Raw genomic sequence first — 23,155 nt, forward strand, 5'->3', positions numbered from 1 at the left:
TTTTCAGATAATTATGGAAATTTAAACATGGACTAGACATTTGATATTTGGTATTATTAAGGTATAATATTTTTAAATATGATAAATGGTTTTAAGGGTTTTTTTCAAGAGTCTTTGTTAGATGTCACACTAAAATATTTGTGGGGTAAAATGATCTAATATCTGGGATTTCCTTCAAAATAATCCGGGTGTAGAGAAAGAGTGGAGAGTGGGTGTGTGTGAGGAGAATGGGGAGGGAATGGACGAAGCATGGTTGGCTACGTGATGAAATGATTGTTGAAGCAGTGACGTGACTGTAAGGAGATTTACTGTATGACTGTTTTGACTTTTTATGTTTGAAAAAGTCCATAATAAAATGTTTTTGAAAGGAAAAAATAGGGTAATAGCATAGATTTCACATGGGTTGTCTGAGTATTAAATGAGCTAATATATGTGAAAGTACAATAGTGTCTGGCATAAAATAGGTTTTTGAAAAATGTTAATTCCCCCTTTTCTTTCTCTTTCAAAATACAGCCTCCCCGTGTCTCGCTCGCTCTCTCGCGCTCTCTCTCTCTCACATACACACACACACACACACACACACACACACCCACCCACACACATGTACTTGCGATGTTCTGCATGGGCTGAACTGCCCTAGTAGGGGTTTGTGAAAGACTCAGTTGCTCTTTGCAGGGAATAATAGGCTGATGACTTTAGTTATCTTCAGGGGTCTGGAACCTTAGGAACTGGACCTTCCTAGTTTGGGAAGGGAATCGACTCCTGAACTCTGCAAACAATAACCAATATAAAATGGAAAGCAGGATGCTCTGGGGAGAACTCAGTGCTTCCAAAGTACAGGTGCGCCACACTCATGTCTCTCGGCCCCTGGGCGGATCCGGCCTGTCACAGGGCACCCGAGTGCTGCCACCTGATCACCAAAGGAGGAGAGTCTAAATGAAACCAGGTAATCGGCGCCCATCTAACCCAATTCCTCAAAGAACCCCTTTCTTTAAAAGACACTTACTTGGGAAGGAGTCTCTATCCCTTGAAATTTAGAGCTGGTGGTTTTATCTGTTCGTCGTTCTCCAAAATAATAAAGGCTGTCCTACAGAAAAGGGGAGAATACAATCACGGTTCATTTGTACTTTCCTTTCCTATATAAGGCATTCTTAAGGTTTCCGAGGCACATTATTTCCTTAAGTCGGCGGTCTTTGGGCAGAGGCTACCTAATATAACAAAATGAACAAAGCCACATCAAGGCCTGCTCTCATTCAAAGCTTCACAAAGACATGGAATTTTAGAGCTGGAAAGACCTTAGAGATCATCTGGTCCTTCTTCCTACCTTTCCATTTTACAAATGGAGAAGATTGAGACCAAAAGAAAAGCAAGTGACCTGTCATGGAGACGTGTGCCGCCAGTTAGAGGGAGCACAGGCCTGGGGCACAGGGCTCTGGCTCTCAGTCAAGGGCTCTGGATCAATGGCTTTCAAACTTTTTATTTTTAAAGCTGCAGTCCACATTAATAAACCTAGGAGACACACACACACACACACACACACCTGAAACAAAAGCTTCACAAAATAATACTGACCATTTGGTATTTTCTATTCTAATCTATTTTGTTTTACTAAAAAACATGCAAGTCACAACCCAACAAGTTGATTTACAGCTCACTGATACACCGTGATCCGTAGTTGGAAAACATTGTCCTAGAACAGCCGTGTCATAACCTGCGTGTCTGAATCAGGAACAGGAGACGGTGGAGTCAGAGTGCCGGCACTGTGCACAGCCTCCAGCTCCTCTTCCTGCACTGCAGGCCAAGCGAGGAGCAGAGCTGCCGGGAGCGGGTCCTCTAGTGGTACCTTCTCAGCAAGATCACGGCAGAAAAAAGACTGACAACCCTACTTAAAGAAGTAGAAACAGCCCACCCTGTCTTCTCAGAAATTTCCAGAGGGCACAGACCCCAGCTATATTGACTATGCAAAGATAATAACATTCAGGAGAGACTTTGTTCTAAGTTGAAAAATGATACCTTTTATCTACCTAGCACTTCTGAGGATGTCTAAGGTAAGTTCTCTCTGGTGAACTTACCTTAACCATCTTGATATTATTCTTGTGAGGAAGGAGGAATTCCCGTAATTGGTGGGAGCAGGAGCAGGGCTGGGACTAGGTGAGGCGAGTAAAGCATCTAGGTTGCTGAGTACTTTTGCAATTGCATAACTTGACCTTTCTCATCTCACATTAATCCTGTCCCTATTGAGTTCTGTTTTTATTTAAAATGTTGATATTGTATACATCATGGATTTCTTGCACTAACTTTGATTTTTAAAAATATCGCACTAGAATATTATTTATCTTAATTTCTAAGATTTTTGGCATTGCCTTACATTTTGTGCCCGAGGGGAGTGTCTCACTGACATCACCCTAGTCTTGGCTCAGAGTAAGAGGTACCTAGGTCAGCTACTGACCAGTCTAAGTTAAGCAAGGATGTATTAAAACCAAGCTTCCTAATAACTACCTCTCCCATTACAATTTCCTTAAGTACCATGGCTCAAAGGATCATCTTAACATCCTACCAGTGAGGCTTCAGAACTAGCAAATTCAATCAGCATAAGACAGAGTTTGTAGTAACATCTTTCATACCTCTGCAGTTACAAACACTTCACTGGCAATAAGGCAGGCACAAACCATAGTTCCCGTGCGTCCTAGAAAAGAAAAGTAGTTAGTTCATGAACCATTGTTCATGGTAGTACTTGGTATAAAAATACTCTCAGAAATATTCACAGTTCATCTTGGACTGATTTTCTTTCATTCTGCAAGTGCTTGTTCAAAATACTTCAATTCAGAAATAGCCAAAGCTGTTTCACCGCTCAGAGGTTCTACCTGGAATTCCGCCCTAACTGTGTGCATGAACGCACGTGTGTGTGCGTATCCTGTTCTTGAGTCACCACTGCTGGGGCCTGCAGTAATTGGCAGAGGCAATCAGTTCTGCTCTAGGGCTCTGAAGCTAAAGAGTTACCTACCAGTTAAGAGCTAATCACACACCCTGTTTATCTAACATCAATAAAAGTACCTGTAAAAGGCAAAACATGGTCAGAACCCAAAACACCATCTTGTATTTGAATACCCATTATTCCTTACATTTTAGTTAGAGTTTTTAAGTGTGTTACAAAACATATATGAAAGTAAAAAGGACAGTATAATGACTCTCCGTGTTCCTGTTCCCCAGATTCTATAATTATCATATCATATTGGTGTACTTGTTTAATTTCTCTTTCTTCTTCCCTTCCTTCTTGCTTCTCTCTCTCTTTCCTCCTTTCTCTTTCCTCCTTTCTCTTTCCTCCGTAGCATTGTAAAGCAAACCCTTGATTTCATGTCATTTCATCCTCAGTTTCTTATGTTTTATTCCAATATATATTTTTGTCCTACTATACAAAATTCAAGTTAAAAAATTATGTTGCTTCTTTTATTTAGACAATGATCTGTAGCTTTTGTCTTAGCCAGTATATGCTGAACTTATTTTATGTAATTCCAAACTTAGCCTTCTACCTTGAGATGCACTCTATTTTCTAGTCCATCTTTTTTTTTTATTGGACCACTAAAGTTATTTTGCAGCCCATAGGTTGAAAAACACTATTTGAAGCCAAGTACTTCCAAACAGGACTTTGTACTACCCTGTGCTATTACAAATAAAAGCCTCTTGCTAAACGGAGCTACTGACCGTTAATGACCTGGCTGTCAGTTGTATAGACTGTTAATATTTCAATTTTGGAGGACATCTCTGGTCTCTATAAGTCTGATATTTTCCCATTTGAAAAAAACTTTTTCAGCTTCACGTCCTTGTGGCTATGGATAAGTACAACCACAGCCATAGTAGATGCTCTCTCATCCAGTCAAGTCATGTACAGCAGGGAATCATAAAAATGATACATACTTGGCTTCAATATTGTATTTTCACTTAAAACATAAATGTACATTCATTCACTACACTTCTGATATTAGACAAAGGTTTTAACTTTTTAAATATGAGTCCCCCCAGTTGGCGTTCTTTCTTGGAAAGGCCAGGCTCATGGTATAAACCATTGCCTCATCTATATTTCTAGTTTCAGATTCTTTAGAGCAACCTAGGTCCAGAATCCTTCTAGATTTTACTACTGGAATTTTTCTCCCAATGTTTTACATTAGTCTTACTTGCATTTAATTCAGCTGCAATTTTGGTTGTAGGCACTCAACTTCATTGAATCTTCTTGAAACATTCAACTTAGGTTTCATAAAATTGTAACTCTTTCTGTTCACTCCGACGTTTTACAGATCTACATAATAGTTGATTACTTGACGTAAGCATAATAACAAGTAGAACTGGCAGATACTGGTGGAAGCAGAAACACATAGCCATACTACAAAGAAGCTCACTAGCTACAAGTTTTCAACAGGCCAATGGACACCAATAGGTGTCTTCATGGTGGGAATGGAGAACATCAGATAATCTACCAAGTTAGTCAGATGGAAGTCATAAGAGAGCTTTTGTTATCCTGAAGTCAGCAGAAGCATCTTGCACCTCTAAATATAGCACAATTCTTGGCTTTCATAATGATAATAACTAACGTTTGGGTAATGCTTTACAGATCTCATATAATCTTTACAACAACTCTGTGAGGTAAATAACCCAGCATAAAGAAACTGAGAAACTGAGGTTCTGTAAGTTTAAGAAACTTTCACCTAGTCAAATAGCAAGATATCTTAACGCCAGCTTATATGACCTTTTACAACAATCCTTAAACTGTATTCTTTCTCAAGTTGTGTCCATCACCCTTCCTCACAATACAGATCTTATACTTCAAATTCTTGAATCTACAAGCAGAGCACTGAGGTAATTTTCCAGACACCAAGAGTGGTAGCTGTGTGTGTGTGTGTCCCTTAGAGTTGTTTAAAGCACTTAAAAATGTAACTGAAACAATTTCTTCTTCAAGATATTCAGACCAAAATAGGCTTTTGTCAGTTTGACTGCCTTATTTGATACAATGAATGTCTCAAATGAAGATGAACTTTGTAGCATCCTTTAAAAGACTTTGAAAGAGCTAGAGAAGCTTAAATATTCACTCCTATTATTTAAATAAAAATATGCTCATTGCATATCTACTAGAAAAAGACTCAGGAAAGATAAGTCTGCTGCTAAAAACTGATAGCATACAGTTGAAGGATAACAATAATGGCCAGTATTATTGAGCCATCGACACTTCTTGCCAGATAGATAGTTTTCATATTTCATTTAATCTCTACAATAGGACTCTGAGGTTGGAACTGTCATCATCCACATTATACATATTAGAAAACTAAAGCATTGAGAGTTTAAGTAATTCACTCAGTGCCACACAATTATTTAATGGCATAGTTGGGATTTAAACCCAGATATTTTATTTCAAAGCCTGTGCTTTGAATCATTATGTTCTGATAACTGCAACTTTTCAATTTTCTTTTTTACTTGTCAGTCTTTCAAATAGGAAAAAAATTCCAATTGAAAAGGATAGACTAAACATTAGTAAAAGACATCTATAAAAGACAGCTGAAGAATCTGAGAGAGAGTTCTCAGTTAATTCTAGTCCTTGGGCCCAGTGGAATTCTATTCCAGAAAACTTAGAATTCCTGACTGGATGAACTTGCAAAAGAGATTCCCCAGCATCACTAGTTATTCCCCATGGTGGAGAACAGGAGAGGTGTGGATGGCCTAGAGCTGATTTCATTTCCTGCTTTGAAAACCAGGAGGTGGTGCATTTCCCAGATTGTAAGCCAGTAACCTTGGTATCAGTTGAGGGAGAAATTTTAACACAAATATACTTGAAAGGATTGGTTGCATACACATAGATAAAGGAAAGCCATGATCACTCAAGCTCAATGTGAATTTTCTAGGCTCTGGTGGATTTATTTCATTTACTTCTTTGATATTCTCTTGGTACTCTTTATACCCTACCTTCCCTGCACACCTGTACTCTCAGGGTACTCCTTGTGTGACATCTCTGCTCAAATGTCTTTGTATGGGTGAGACCTTCCTTGGCCATCTACATATCAATTAGCAACCTCTCTCCCACTTCATATTCTCCTTATTTTTATTTTTTCAATTGCACGTATCACCATCTAATACATATATTTTTTCTCTGTAAACAATAGACTGTGGTCTCCATGGGAGAAGTGCACGTGTCTGCTTTGTACACTGTCACATAAATGCATCTAGACAGCATCTGGTGTTCAATGCATGAATGAACGAATATATCTGCCCTTTCAATTTATCATGTCATCCGGTCCCATGACCACTCATTTTTCTCATTTTGTTTTCACTTCCTCAACCCCCTAGAAGCATGATGGACAATTTCACTGTTGGTTTTACCAATACTGCATAACATTGCCAATAACATTGCCACTCTTGCTTCTGGGTCCTTTTGCTGTACCCATTCTGTACAAACCTAATACTGGGTCAATTTGGGCACCCACTTCCTGCATTCCTAGACCAGAGATGCAGAGACACCAGAGATGCAGAGACACCAGAGATGCAGAGAACTGCTGGAGAAAAATCACACAACTTTTCATATTGGTAATAATATCAATTAATGGTCTACCTTCCCACTGACTCTGAGTTTGCGTCTTCATTTCTTTCTTCACAGAGGCGAGACCTCCCATAACTTGTTGCCTCCCAGTGCCCCCTACAATCTTCCTGTGACTATGTCTATTCCTGTGACTACGCCTCTTCCCTTGAATCTCATTGGTGAGGAGTTTCTCCTCTTCATTTAGCCAAATCCTCCACTTGGGCTCTGGACCCCATCCTCTTCTCTCAACTCAGGGTTTTGACTTTATTAGTCCCCATTCTTCTGTATCTTCAACCTCTCCCTCTCTCTGACCCTTTCCCTTGGCAAATAAACACATTCAGGTCCCCTCGCGCTGTCTTATAAACAACACTCTCTATCAGCCCCAAATGCCCAAACAACTAAGTTCTCTCTGTCCTTTTACAGCCAAGCTGCTTGAGTCCCTAGTCTACACTTGCTATCGCCACTTCCTCCTCATTAATGATTCTGGTGCTGGCTATCTTTAGACCCCATTTTAATAATTATAAGAGCTACCATTTATTCACTGTTTACTATTTACCAGGTGGTCTACTACACAGTTTAATATGCATTACCTCATTTTAGTTTCTTAACAATCGTCTCAGGTAGGTATTACAATTCCCAGTTTACAGATGGGAAAACTGAGGTTTTGTTTTGTTTTGTTTTGTTTTGTTAAGTTTATTTATTTATTTTTTTGTGTGAGGAAGATCAGCCCTGAGCTAACATCCATGCTGATCCTCCTCTTTTTGCTGAGGTAGACCGGCTCCGAGCTAACATCTATTGCCAATCCTCCTCCTTTTTTCCCCTAAAGCCCCAGTAGATAGTTGTATGTCATAGTTGCACATCCTTCTAGTTGCTGTATGTGGGACGTGGCCTCAGCGTGGCCGGACAAGCAGTGCGTTGGTGCGTGCCCGGGATCCGAACCCGGGCTGCCAATAGCGGAGCGTGCGCACTTCACCGCTAAGCCACGGGGCCGGCCTGAAAACTGAGGTCTTGAATGGTTATCTAACTCACCCAAGTGGTTAGCAACGGTCCTAGGATTTAAATTCAGACAGTTTAATGCTAATTATCCCACTATTACCAACTGCATAATGACATGCACACTTTGAGGAACACCGTTCTGTAGCATTTACAAGTTTATTATGGCTTTCCAATTTTATTTCCAAATGCTTTCTTACATAACCATTTTTTTCTTTTTATCCTTTTACAGTAGATATCACAGTAGATATGTACAAGTTTACGAAATCAATCCATTTATCTATCTTAGTCTTGAACTTCTTTATGTCCCACTAATATGACTGCCTTTTCCAGTCACCTGCAGGCTTGCTTGACTCCTCTGGAGTTTTCAGTATTTTGTCACTGTACCCTGGATCACTGTTTTTGGAGTTTCCTTTGCTGGACCTTTTTTTTTCTTTTTGCTTCATTTCAGGTATTTTGTTATTTATCTGGCAAATCTGGCAAGGAGGTTTCTGTTCTACCATTTTCCCATAAAGGACAAAAAAATATTCTAAGAAATTCTAAAGAGTTTTCTTTACAAGCATACTGAGAATATTAAATCTGAGTATTATTTGCATTAGAGTTCAATAAATCTAACAAAGATGATTGAAAGTTCTATTTCTAAATCAAGATGATGATTTGAGCACCAACGGTAGACTGAAAAACTTCCACCTCTATATCAAACATGTGGAAATGATAGAGAAAAAACATGGCTGAACTCAATAATGAAAAGGCAAGGAAAACACAGAGGATCAGAAATGGAGAGAGGAATCAAACTGGTAGGTAGGAGGTGAAGCCAAGAAACCTCAAAATAAACTATTAGAGGAAGAAGAAAAGGGTGAGAGGATCCACAGAATGCAGGAAAAGAGATAAAAAGAAGCACAGAAAAATTGTGGTAAATATAAAACACATAATTGAATGCCACAGATAAGTCCAAATATGTCAGCAATCACAATAAATACATTGAAAATGGAGCCACTAAGGCTGCATTTTTAATGATGCAGGTATATGCTGTTTCAAGAGACAGACCTAAACCAAAATGACACAGAAAGGTTGAACATAAAATCATGACAAATTTATAGCAGAAAGAATCCATTCAGAAGATATAATAATCATGTATTTGCATGCACCTCACAACACACTGTGAAAGATAAAGAGCAAGAGTTGACAGAATAAAAAGAAGAAACCAACACATGAAATAGTTGATATAAAGAAAGAAATAGTAAAAAAGATAAGAAGTAGTAAATATAAAGATTTGAGTAATATAATTAATAAGATTGATTTAATGGATAGATAGATGCCCCTGCTCAAGAAAATTAGAGAATATACATTATCTTCTAGGTATGAGATTTCTAGTTATAGTTTTAAATGGATCCTATATTACACCACAAAGAAAGTGTCAACAAATTCCAAAGACCCAATATCATCGTGCAGAAAAGAGTTAACATAGCAGGCCTGAGACTGCTATCCATAGGCTTGCTTGCAAGTTTTGCCTTGGCTGGCATCTGGGAAATTGGAATTCGGGAGGATTCCCACCATTCCCAGATAAGACTGGCTCACTGTGCCTAAACCGTTTATGCAAACAATATGGTTTATGCTGAACACCTGCTTTTCTTCCGCGAGTCTGGAATTTCAGCGCATGCCAGGGAGAAGGTGTCTATGTGACCAGCCCCCAGTAAAAACCTTGGGCACTAGGTCTCTAATGAGCTTTCCTGACCTCACATGTGTTGTCACAACTCACTGCTGAAGGCATTAATCACATCCTGTGTGACTCCACTGATGAAGACCCTTGGAAGTTTGTGCCTGGTTTCTTCTGGACTTTGCCCCAAGCACCTTTTATCTTTGCTCATTTTGCTTTGTATCCTTTCACTGTAATAAATCATAGCCATGAATATGACTATATGCTGAGTCCCGTGAGTCCTCTGGAGAATCACTGAGTCTGGAGGTGGGTCTTGGGGGCCTCTGACACAGCTGGTGGTAGAAGTGGGATTCACTAAAATGACCCTGACTCGCTGAAATATGGCAAAAGCATTGTTTGGGAAAAGGAAGGATGAAGGGATGGTATGACAAATCTTTGGTGCCTGAGTGGTTATGGAGTTACCAGTGGTGTGATACAGCAGCTCAGGTGCTGTTGTGAGACGGAGAAGTTGCCTATGGAAGTAGAAATGATGGATCCAACCATATGAGAGTTGGCTTGCTGGCTCCCCTAGCAGATTTTGGCTGTGCTGGCTAAAGTGAGGAAAACATGCAACCCAGGTGATGCCCTTGGTTTTTATTCCCTCCTCCAAGTAGAAGGAGAAAGGGCCAAACATTCCTAAAAGTGAGCTTTGAGTGGGCCAAAAATGTTAAAAGTTTGCATTGCTCTTTTCTCCAAGTTGAAGGAAAAATGGTTAAATCAGTTCCCAGCGTGAACCAAAGCTTTAGATAAACCAGAGGGAAAGAATAAAAGGCAAAAACTCTACAGTGATTACTGAGCAATCATATAGATTGGTGCTTCTCAAATTTCAAGGTGTACGAGTCATCTGAGGATTGTATTAAAATGCAGATTCTCATTCAGTAGGTCTGTGGCGGTTATGAGATTCTGCTTTTCTAAATGGCTCCTAGTTGATGCTAATGCCGCTAGTCCATGGACCTCACTTTGATTCTAGATCACTATCTCTGAACAAATACAATGAAAAATCAATAAGAAAACTATGGCTAAAACTCCTAAGCACTAGGGAATTTAAAATAAATAATTTCTAAATAATCCAGATGTTTAAAAATCACTTCTACATAATCTCTGTGTTAAAAAAATCAGGTAATTTTTAGGAGAATTATTTTTATGAGAATTAGTAGAATAATCATAAATTATTCAAAACTAAATGACAACAAAAGCAGTACCTGTAAGACAACTGGAAGTTAGCTAAAGCAGTATTAACAGGAAAATACATAGACTTTAAATACATAGATCACAAAGCTAAGAAATTAAAATTTAATTAGTTAAATTTTCAATTCAAGAAAGTAGTAAAAGAAAATAAGTATACTCAAAACAAGCAGAACAAAATTGAATCTAGCAATTTATTAAAAAAGAATACAGCACAACAAAATTGTGTTTATTCCAGGAATACAAGGTTGGTTTACCATTTGATAATCAGTCAACATAATCAACCAGCTTAATAGAATAAAGGTGAAAAAGCATATTATCATCTTAAAGACTCAGAAAAAGCTTCCAATAAAATTCAACATCCACTCATGTTAAAAACTCTTAGCAAATTAAAGGAATTTCTTAATCTGAGAAAGAGTATCTAAAAAACAAACACATACACACGCAGGCACACACAAAACCCTAAAGTAATTGACGAGATGTTGTTGAAAGCCTTTCCTTTGAGAGCAGGAACAGAACAAGGATGGCTACTATCACCACTTCTAATTCAACACTGTACCAAAGGTTCTAGCCAGGGCTGGGGGAAAAAAAGAATTGAAAAGAAAAAAAAATACAGTTCATTATTTTCACATGATGTAATCCTGTGCCGTAAATCCCAAAGAAGTTACAGATAAATTAGTAGAATTAATAAGAGAGTTTAATGAAGCTGCTGATTGCAAAATTAATAAAATCAACTGCATTTAAAGCAACAATAAAAAACATTTAGAAAATAAAAATTTTAAAGGGATATCATTCATAATAGTATCAAAAATAACAAATACCCAGGAATAAATCTAATGAAAAACATACAAGCTTTCTGCACAGAAAATGAAAAAACATTATAAAGAGAGATTAAAGAAGACCTAACCAAATGAGGGGATATCTCCATTTATGGATTGGAAGACACAGTATTGTAAAGATTTCGATTCTCCTCAATCTACAGATTCAATATAATTCCAAACAAAATTCCATCAGGCGTGTGTGCGTGTGTGTGTGTGTGTAACTTGACAAGGTGATTCCCTATTTATGTGGAAATGTAGATGGCCTAAAAAACCCAAACAATTGTGAAGAACAACAAGATGGATGGATTTCCTTGACTGTAAATCAAGACTTATTAGAAAGCAATTTGTGTTACTGGCACACAGGTAGATGAAAGAGCAATGAACAGAATAGAAAGTTCAGAAACAGATCCATGTCCCGCAGAGCAGTAAAGAAATGAAAGTCTTTCCAATTAGTGTGCTGAAACAATCAGAGAGCCATATGGAAAAACACGAAACTTGACCTCTTCCTAACACCACACACAAAAATCAACTCCAAATGGAACAAACCTTCTGTAAGATAATATAAGAGAATGTCTTTTTAAACTCAGGGAAAGATTTCTTAATTCGGACACAAAAACACTATCCTTATAAAAAGAAAGAATAATATACATTGACTATGTTAGAATGAAGAACTTCTGTTAACCAAAAAATACTCGTAAGAGAGAGAAAAGGTAAGTTACAGAACAGAAAACCTTTCTTGCAATACCTATAACAAACAACAGAGTTGAAATCGAGAATAAAGAACTCCTACAAGTCAACTGGAAAAAACCAAACAATCCAGGAGAAAAAATGGACAAGGAAATTAAACAGATACTTCACAAAAAAGGATATCCAAGTGGCTAATAAACCTATGAAAAAGCTGTCTCAGTTTCATTATTATTCTGTAATAATCATAGAAATGCAAATGAAAGCCATAATGAGACACAACTACACATCCACCCAATGGCTAAAAATAAAAACAACTGAGAAGTCCAAAGTATTGGTGAAGCGTGGAGCACTTGGAACTTTGATAAATGTCAGTTGAGTGTAAATCGGTGCAACTGTTTTGGAAAACAAATGATATCATCTATCAAAGTTCAAGATTCATTATCCTAAGACACAACAATTTTAGTTCATATACTCAACAGAAATGTGGGCACATGTGCAACAAGAAGCGAGTATTTCATAGCAGCATTATTTATAATAGTAAAAACTGGAAACAATCCAAATGTAATAGGAAAAAAACCCTTCCATTTGCAGTATTTAACAAAAGATATGCAAGACCATCATGAAGAAAAGTATAAAATATTATTGAAAGACAGACAAGATGGTTCAAATAAACATAACCAAAACCCATGTACAACTCAATATTGCAAAGTTGTCAGTTCTTTATCAAATTAATCTATAAATTCAATCAGTTCCAATAAAAATCCTAAATGTATATTATTGTAGAACTTAATAAAATGATTCTAAAATTAAGTGTAAGAAAAGCCAAGACAATTCTGTCTTTATCAAGACATATAAAGCCATAAAAATTACAATAGCATGATATAGAGAACTCAGAAACAGTCCCAAACATTTATGGAAACTTGATAAGTGACTGAGAAGGGATTACAAATCAATGGGGAATAAATGAGCATGCAATAGATGGTGTTAGGACAACTTCCAACCATATGAAAAAAACACCTCCCTCTCCAAATTCTAATTAAAGACCTAAATGTAAAAAATGAAACTTTAATATTTTATATTAGAATATCTTCACTATCTCAGAGTATGGGTGGGTTTTTTTTTTTTTTTTTCCTGCAGGGAAAGATTCGCCCTGAGTTAACATCTGTTGCCAATCTTCCTTTTTTTTTTTTTCTCCCCAAAGCCCCAGTACATAGTTATATATCCTAGTTGTTAAGTCATTCTAGGTCTTATATGTGAGCCACCACCACAGCATGGCAACTGACAGAGGGGTGGTGTGGTTCCGAGAACCAGAAGTGGACCTGGGCTGCCGAAGCAGTGAGCGCCGAACTTGAACCACTAGGCCATCAGGGCTGGCTCTGGATTTCTTAAACACGACAAAAAAAGCATGAACCACACACACACACACACACTCGACTGATGAATTTCACTACATTCAAAATTACAAACTTCTATGTGACAAAATAAATCATAATAAAATTTAAAAGACAACACAGTGGGAGGAGATATTTATAGTATAAACTACTAACAAAAAATGAGCATTCAGATTATTTAAAGAAGTCCTATAAATCAATAAATGTTTTGACTATCATGATACTACTGGTAACACGGAGGCACTAACCAACAAGAAAAGGGGAAAACCAATACGAATGAAAACTTGGAGAAAGAGGCTGCTCTGGTGCACACCAGCTGAATACCAGCCCTCCAAAGAGTCTTAAAGGAAAATCAATGAAAGACGTGAACAGAGAATAATGTTAAGTCCTCTCTCAGAAAAAAGAAAAAAATTAAATTTGAAATGAATGTTTTGCTTCAAGCAGGGAATTAGCTTTAATGAAAAGAAAACTGAAGCCAATTGCTTGAATTATAATACTTTAGGTTGACCCATGTGAAATGGCCATTTTTATAAGTAAAAGATAGTCAAAAACTGGCAATTCCATATGGTTCAACCTCTATATTCTTCATTTATCCATGGTATTGTAAATTGCCAATATATACAGAAGACTTCAACCTGTGGAGCTGAAGACAGAACTTGCCTACTCACGAATGGGCTTGAAACTCATGTTCAAGTAACACTAAAACTTGATTCTACTCAATTATATAAGCCAGTTTTAAAGAGTGGTGTTTTCCTGGAATTCAATATAAAAAGCCATTTTATAGCTCACCAAAAACATAATTCTTTGTTTGTCAAAAATTGTGAGATATGCTTAGATGATTATTAAAAGTTTGAAGCTGAATGAGAGAAAATCTAACTCAACTTAAATTGGCTGGATTTAGAAAGCGGCTTTTTTCATTTTACCGCCGCAAAGTCAGCTTCTTTGTATCATTACACTATAAGAATTCCAGCATAATTTTGGGTTTTTGAAATAGCATCGCTATTGACTCCCTTAACCTTAAAAGGCTCTCACAAAATTTAAGAATAATCTTAAATAGAGTAAAAGGGCTCGGACAGTAAACACCGCTTGTATTTCGACAGATTATTTTAGCAAATCAAAAATGAAGAAACCCAAATAGTCAATAGACAAGGGAAAATACGCTCAACATTGCTCAGTTCTTTTTTTTTTTTTTTTTAAAGATTTTATTTATTTTATTTTTTGCCCCCAAAGCCCCAGTAGATAGTTGTATGTCATAGCTGTACACCCTTCTAGTTGCTGTATGTGGGACTCGGCCTCAGGATGGACAGAGAAGTGGTGCCTCGATGCGCACCCGGGATCCGAACCCGGGCTGCCAGCATCGCAGCGCGCGCACTTAACCACCAAGCCACAGGGCCGGCCCTCAGTTCTTTTATTCCTATTTTCTTCCTTCCTTCCTCTCTTCCTTCCTCCCCCTCTCCTCCCTCTTTCCTTCCCTTCCTTCAGTCTTGAAGCTAATAATAAAAAATGTTAACAACTATTAATACTGATTAATAGCAGTATGTATCTCGGTCTTGCACTTTAACATATGTTTCAAATTTCTTAAGAAAAAGAGAAATAAAAAGAAAAATGTTGTTACCTTTGCCGCCTTTGCAATGAATCGCTACAATGTTCTCTGTATCTTGAGCCAGCCACTCAACTACTTCCTTCGCAAGTTGCAGCATCTCACTGATTTCAAATGTAAGATTTTTAGTTGAATTCAAATACTTCAAAAAAATCAAGCTCAATTTATTTAGCCCTCTTCTGACAGGCAACTTGGAGAAAACTTACTTCAGAGTGGGGACATTGTGGTCGTCAATCATGACTCGATGGACCCTATGGTGGAAGTGCTCAGGATTATAAGCTTTCTCACCTAAAATAAATGATATATAGGTCATATTTCTATACCTAATAAACACAGTAAATGATCAAGCTATGAATAAGTTATACTTTTCTATTAGAAATTCCTTATCCATCTTTAAAAGGAGCTTTCTGACTGGCTCCTGCTGCTCTAAAAGAAACTAAATGGTCTCAAAAACATAAGGCCAGTAGTGGTTTGTCCATCTTGAGTAACCTAAGCCCAACTTATTTTGGTTTGTTTAATAGGCCTTACTTGAAATTTTCTAGCAGGCTACTCATTACATTAGCGTAGGGTAGTTAGACACCACAGAGCAGAAGCAAATGTGGCTGACCAAAATGCTTGCCTCCTGAAAATGTCTATCTAATGTACAGGAAGAGGAAAACTCAGGAGAGACAAAGTAGTAAGCTGAGATATAATTGTTTTCTACACAGTTTTCCTTTTTTTTTTTTTCCATGTAGGGGCCTGCTCTCCTCACACCCCACACCTAGTGGGTTAGAGTACGCATTTGTTGAATTGTCTGTCTTCAAAACACAAGCTGGCAGGAAAGACAGGAATATTTTCCTAATCTAATACCACTAGAGCGGACTCCTCCTAGAATGGGTCCGCCTCTACTCCAGCCTCCTGCCTCCCTCACAGGGCACTTTGTGCTGTTGAGCTATCTTCTCCCACCAAATAGGGCCAGCACAAGATGGACACTTTTTTAACTCACTTCCTACCATGACCAAATACTTAGGACTAGATGAAATGGAAAACCTGAATCATCTTCTTACATGCAGTGATCAGTTTTCTACCTATAGTAGCAAAATATCTAGTCATGTACATACTGCATAGATTGTAGACTTGATAGTGGTTTTGATGCTTGGTATCCAGGAACCGCACAACTTCCTAAAATCGATGGACACGTATATTACATATATCCACACAGCACCAACAGAAGCCATTTCCTAGGAGTAACCTAAAGTGCTTATTACCTTTTATTCACTTGTCCCTCACTTAGCACCTTTTAGGGGAGATTCAGGGACTATGAGGGTACGTGCATTCCAAGTCATATCTAACCCACTGATAGTTTTCAAATAGCCCACAAGGTTGTGCTTGACTACTCTGATCAGCCTCTTATCATAAATACACATTGTTTAAAGACACCAGAGAAGGAAATTAGATGGTTAACCGGCTTTAAGTAAATTTGTTCCAAATCATTAGTTCACAGTAGTATATGATTCTCATCTAGATCTAATTCTAAATAGATATGTCTTTTAGATAATGATCTGGATATTACAATCTATCTAAGCACTATTTAAATAAATAAATGCAAAAAATGTATGTATGATTGTGTGTGTGTGTGTGTGTGTGCACGATAGAAAAAGATAAACACATTATATCAAATTTTATTTTATTTATTTATTTTTTTGCTGAGGAAGATTAGCCCTGAGCTAACATCTGTGCCCATCTTCCTCTATTTTGTATATGGGACACTGCCACAGCGTGCCTTGATGAGTGGTGAGTGGGTCTGCCCCCAGGACCCGAATCTGCAAAGCCCGGGCCGCCAAAGCAGAGTGCGCAAACTTAACCACTACCCAAATTTTGGATAAGTGGTGGCAATACGGAGACTTTCTTGGCTCATCTGTGTTTTCTTATTTTCTAATGAATATGTATATGTGTATGTGTATATATGTGTATGTATATACACACATATATGTATATATGCATAACTTTAAAATAAGAAATAAATAGTGGTTATTATTTAAAATATAGTTAATATCACCATACTAATACAACAATATTTCCAGCAAACTTATCCATCTGCAGCACACACATGTGCATGTGTCTCTGTCAAAAACAAAAGTTACTGTAAAAAATCTCAAAAATTGATTAGTATAGTACCCTTAGAGCAATGTTTCCTGGCTTAATATTGAGAAAAAGAAAAACTAAGGTATTAAAGTAATCAATTTGTTAAACTGATTATCCCTGTCAGGAGAAAATAATAAATCAAAAAGATAAACATTCTGAGTCTGCACAGGACTGTGGTAGGGGGGATAAATAGTCTTACACACATCAAAAATGCATGGGATTCCTTACACCAAGATAAAATCCAGATGGATTGAGGAATCAAATATAAAAAACCCACAAATATCTCTAAGAAATTTAAGTGAACATTAATCAAGTCTTTGGATGAGGAAGAACTAAGGATTAAATCAATGGAAGATCAACAGATTTATGTTTGACTTCATAAAAATTTGAAACTTCTGTTGAAAAAATGCCACACTACAACAAACAAATAATGGGAGATTTTTCAGTAAAACTGAGTGAACGAGGACGATGCCTAGTATACTCTATAAATTAGTTAGAGTAGTATAAACTAATAACTCATTAACAATAATTGAAAAAGTACTCCCTCACCCTATAGATAAATGGGCCATAAATAAAAACGTCAATTCACAAAAGAGAAAATCCAACTGGCTAACAACCTACATAGACGAATATTTAGCCTCACCAATAAAGATGCCAAAACGACGACGAAATGCCATTTTCACCCATGAAATTAGCCCTTTCCTTTTTAATGAGAAAATCCAATGCTGGCAAATATGGCATGAAAATTAAACCTTTGATTTATTGCTGATACAATCCCTTGGATTTGGCAGTATATATTAAGAACTCTGAAAGTATTCATACTCTTTGACCAGTTAATTTCCCTCCTAGGAATCTACGCAGAAGAAGCTTTATGCCTTTGTTGCTGCGTTATTGATAATACTGACACTTACCATCCAACGCTAAAGGTTAATTACAGCACTAATAAAATATCATGCAACCGTTAGAATACGCTTCTGCCCTTATTTTCTCAGCTGTTTTTTTGTTGTTAGCAGCATCGAGTTGATTCCGACTCACAGGACTCTGTGTACAGCAGAGCAGAACCCTCCCTGGTCAGGTCCTTCTACCTAGTCTGTCTAGTCTGCAAGCTCCACTGCAGCCTGTCTCCCATGGGTGACCTCGCTGGTATTTGGTATTTGAAATACCAATGGCATAGCTTTCAGCACCACAGCAACACGTAGTCGCCACAGTATGACAACCAACAGACGACTGGTGTGACGTTCGCTGATGAGGAAACAAACCCAGGCTGCAGAGGCGAGAGCGCCAGAATCTTATCCACTTGACCACCAAGGCTGGCTTTATTCTCTCAAGAAGTAACTATTTCACAGTGGTTAATTTATGTGCAGCCTTCTTTAGTATACCCACATTTAAGGATAGTCAGTATTTGCTTTTTTATGGGAAAATTAATATATCTGAGTGGTTAAGCTTCAGGGATTTAAAAAAATCTCCTTCATGTTTCTCTAAATGTTTAAAAAATGATCTTGAGGATTGGAGTTTTCTCCATGAGTCCATCCTTGACTCAATATGGAGATAATTTACTGCTGTGTTTTCTGACCTAAGTAGTTTACCTGAAGACTCCAAATACCTCTTATCTGAATTAGCTGAACAGAGACATAAAGCATCTAGACAAAAGTTCGACTCCGCCAAGAAACTACATTTTTGAGTCACAATCTGTCACCAGACGCACAGTTTCTGTCCTCAAGCAGAATAAGGAATATTCAGTTGTACCAAGGCCAAAAACGAAAAGCTAAATAAGACTTTTAGGACTATAGGTAATCGATATCTCATTTTTCTAAATGGCTGGGCCTTTACATGGGCTTATTAAGTTTACAATTCCTGAAACTCTTCCTTGGGATGCAAAAGAGGAAAATGCTGTTTATTCTTTGAAAGGCTTTTTACAACAACATCCACCGTTGAGTTTCTAAATAAGCCAAACCCTTCTCTCTGTTTACAAAATATTAACTCAAATATTAACTAAACAAAATAGTTCACACCAGAAGTCTACTGTCTACCTTAGCACATTCCTCGACGTGGAGGTGAAGGCACACCCTCCTTGCTTGCATGTGGTGGCAGCAGTGGCCAAACTTGTTGACACTTCCACCACAGTGCTTGCTTCTCCTGTCCCACATCCACACGATTCTTGCTACTTCTAGGCAACACTTCTGGACATTTCTCTGTTAGCACATTTACCACTTATGAAATCCTACTGTTTGCCCTGCATATTACTATTCAGTGTTGTTCAAAATATAACCACGCAAGTTTATTCCCTCTTGAGAGTAAAGGAGAACCACATGACTGTTCAGCATTCTCTCGGGAGTTAAGTATGCCCAGATCTGACTCTCGCACCCTTTAGTCAACCCTGATTTAAAATAGTTTGTAGATGGCTCTTATCTTGAGTTTGCTTGAGCCTGCAATCTGGCAAAAGATGAGAGTAAATATTAATATGTATAGTAGATGTGTTTTGGGGGTGGTTCTCAATTTACAGATTTTATGAAAACAGATGATTTATTATCTCCTCTTTGAATATGCTGACTAAAAATGCTAAAGGGATCAATGACTTATTAGAACTTTGTCAATATTCCAGAAGATAATAGTATAATAACTGATAGAAACCAGAAGTCTAGAGACCACTCCAGAAGCCACACATAATGTCCTTGCTTTGACATACACACTAAATTAAATTTTTTGCTTTTTTTTTTAACAGCTAGTATTAAGTGTTGTTAAATTGATATTTATCATCACCAAATCTACAAAAGAAAATTGGCTCCGTTTAGACAAGTTATAATTAACTCACAGTTATCAGCTGAACCTACTGAAAAAGCAATATTGGCAATCAAGGGATGCTTTATCAGTAAAGATGGATTATGGCAATTTTGGGATGGCTGCCCAGAAGTGCCATGATCCATCCAATGGACCCTGGTCAAATTACTCCATAACTGTTCTCATTATGGAAGAGGTTAAGTAGTTTCTACATTAAACAGTAATTTAGAAAATTATTCAAAATTGGCCAAGGGAGTGGTTGAATCGCGTCTTACATCGAAATAGCATAACCTGGGTAAGATATGCTTCAGGCCTCCTTCCTCAAGGCCTTTTGGACATTTACAAATGGATTTTATGCAACTTTCCAAGTCACAAGGCTCTGAATATGTATTAGTTATTGTTTGTAAATGTTTTACATGTATAGAAATGTTTCCCTGCCTTAGAATAAGGTAGAATGATTTCATTAATGGTCCCAATTCTTCATCCCTCCCTGTATCCATCTTGTAGTGTCCTCTCACTCTAATATTGGGCTCCATCATCATGTGAGTTGATTTGGTCAACGGGATGACACAAAGCAGAGGCTTGCAAAGCCCTTATAAGATTCCACTCTAGCTCTTGCCTTTTGCCATCACCATGAGAACAGACCCAGGCAAGCCTAACGGAGGATGAAGACATGTGGAGCACATATGAGTTACCCCAGACACCCCGCTAAGGTCATTGTAGACCAGCTGATAAGCACATTTCAAGAAAAGAAAATTGAAGTTAATATCTCTCATTAATATATACAAAAATCCCTAAATAAAATATTAGCAAATAGGATCTAGTGATATATAAAAAGGATAATACATTAAGACCAAAAGGGGGTTACTCAGGAATAAAAAAGGTTGTTTTAACATTTGAAAGTCTCAATGGAATAAGAGAAAAACATTTTGATTATCTCAGTAGATGCAGAAAAAGTACCTGATATATTCAGCACCAATTCATGATTAAAAACTCTTAGCAAACTACAAATAAAATGGAAGTTTCTTAATCTGGTAAAGGACAGCTACAAAAAGCCTCTAGAAAACATCATTCTAACAGTGAAATAGCTAAGTCTTTCTACCTAAGTTTGGGAACAAGGCAAGGCTGTCTACTCTTACCACTTCTATTCAACATTACAGTGGAGTCATAGACAACTCAAGAAAGAAAGAAAAAGAAATAAAAGGCATAAAAAGTGGAAAGAAAAGAGTAAATTACATGATTATGTATGTAAAAGTTCCCAAGGAATCTACAAATTAATTATTGAAATGAATACGTGAAGTTATGAAGGGTGCTGGATATACATACAAAAATCAGTTATATTCCCATGTATCAGCAGCAGACAATTAGAAAGTGAAAATTTAAAAATACCATTTAAAATAGCATCAAAATCCATCAAATAGGGATAAAACTAACAAAAGATGTGCAAAGCCTGTACAGTGAAAATGTTGCTAAAAGAAATTAAAGAAGATCTAAATAAACGGAGAGATATATTATGTTTGTGGGTTGGAAGACTCAATATTTTTAGATGCTGATTCTCCTCCAAATTAAGCTATGTAGTCAATGTCATCCAAGCTAAAATACCAGCAGGGTGTGTGTGTGTGGAAATTAACAAGCTGATTCTGATATTTATATAGAAACTCAAAGGACCTAGGAAAGCCAAGATAGTGTTTTGTGTGTGTGTGTGTGTGTGTGTGTGTGTGAGAGGAAGATCAGCCCTGAGCTAACATCCGATGCCAATCTTCCTCTTTTTTCTGAGGAAGACTGGCCCTGGGCTAACACCCATGCCCACGTTCCTCTACTTTATAGGGGACGTCGCCACAGCATGGCTCGACAAGCGCTGCATCAGTGTGCACCGGGGATTCGAACCTGTGAACGCCGGGCCGCCGAAGTAGAGTGTGCGCACTTAACCACTAAACAACCGGGCCGGCCCAAGCCAAGACAGTTTTAAAGAAGTACAGGCTCTTCTGGGTTGGTGAGCAGGTGGAAATGCTGGGAGAACGGGGAGTCTGGAGAGGGCTTGGAAACTTTGTGCCCCTTCCCCCATACGTTGCCCTAGGCATCTCTTCCATCTGGCTGGTCCTGAGTTGTATCCTTTGCTAACAAGGCGGAAATCTAATCATCAGGTGAATAAACATCAAATGAAGATGCTGTGGAAACATCAGGTGAAAAGACTCAAGTTGGACAAAGAAGGTGAAGTCGGAGAGATGGCCAAACAACTTCTAGTGAAATCTCTTCAGTTACGGTAGAAGAAACAGAAGAATCATCGTCATCTAAGAATAAAGACAAAGCAAGTGGTTGTATCAGGCAGCACTGTACAGAAGAGGACAAAGAGGAAGAAGAGTCTCTAATGACATCAACAGACTTGATCCCAGAAAGAAAAAAAAATCAAGAAAAAGAATCTGACGACGCCTTAACTGTGAACGAAGAGACTTCTGAGGAAAAGACTCAAATGGAGGAATCTCGTCTGTCTCAAGCTGAGAAAGATTTGCCTTCCAAAGGAAGTGAAACTATAAGGCCCTGTAAGTAGTGAAACAGAATAATTAGTAGGATCCAATACCAGTCGAACTGGAGAGATTGTCTCAGAATCATCCATAGAAAATGAGGATGAGCCACAGAAGTCACTGAGGAACCGATAGAACAGATTATTTAGAAACATTCAGCTGCAGTATTTGACATACAATTCTAGTTTCACACTGTACGAGGTTTGTATGTAGTGAAGTGGAGCTTTAGTTTTACAAGAGAAGCAGGTTGTAAAATAAAGTACTTTATGGGATAAATCCTGAGAGAGTTGTTCACATAGGAACTGTGAATTATCAGCTCCTCTGGCTCCTGCTTATCACTGATTTTTTTTTGGTTGGGGAGTCTGGTTAATCAGTGGTTTGTGTATAGATTCCTTAAAATTTAGAATTAAAGTATTAAACTGGATGGTAATAATTATAATTTTTAAACTTTGAGGAGAGTATCACATTTAGTTTACATATACACAAGAAATCTTTGTGTCTTGTCTTTTTCTGACAGCTCTAGCAGTTTTCATATTTTCATCAGTTTCAACATTTTACTATGTGAATTGTAGGGTTTCATGATAGTTATATATTATTAATATTTATAAATATACATTATATATATTCATCTCTTACAGAAACAGAAAAATATAAAATTTGCCCCCTTAGAATAATGTTTTATAGTTATATGTAATATATTATACAGGATATATTATAACATACAGGTTATATTATATAATGTAATATATTATATATAGATTATAGATATAACATAATGTTATATGATATGAGTATATAC

At 37.4% G+C, this 23,155-nt stretch overlaps 1 protein-coding gene and 1 pseudogene across 1 annotated transcript in view; one reads left to right on the forward strand and one right to left on the reverse strand.

The window, feature by feature from the left end:
• LOC147916156 (phosphatidylinositol 3,4,5-trisphosphate 3-phosphatase TPTE2-like) overlaps window positions 1–23,155 on the reverse strand; it is a 45,087-nt gene that overhangs the window by 13,443 nt on the left and 8,489 nt on the right. The window contains exons 7-11 of the mRNA XM_087436162.1: window positions 16,033–16,093; window positions 15,139–15,220; window positions 14,948–15,036; window positions 2,625–2,686; window positions 1,007–1,087 (exon numbers count right to left, since the gene is read on the reverse strand). Coding sequence (XP_087292288.1) covers window positions 1,007–1,087; window positions 2,625–2,686; window positions 14,948–15,036; window positions 15,139–15,220; window positions 16,033–16,093 — 375 coding nt within the window. The remainder of the gene's footprint in view (window positions 1–1,006; window positions 1,088–2,624; window positions 2,687–14,947; window positions 15,037–15,138; window positions 15,221–16,032; window positions 16,094–23,155) is intronic.
• On the forward strand, window positions 21,709–22,702 carry LOC147916157 (serine/threonine-protein phosphatase 4 regulatory subunit 2 pseudogene; annotated as a pseudogene).

The sequence above is a fragment of the Ceratotherium simum genome, chromosome 10 (genome assembly GCF_057802395.1).
Source record: "Ceratotherium simum simum isolate JZ-2026a chromosome 10, ASM5780239v1, whole genome shotgun sequence".
NCBI lineage: Eukaryota > Metazoa > Chordata > Mammalia > Perissodactyla > Rhinocerotidae > Ceratotherium > Ceratotherium simum.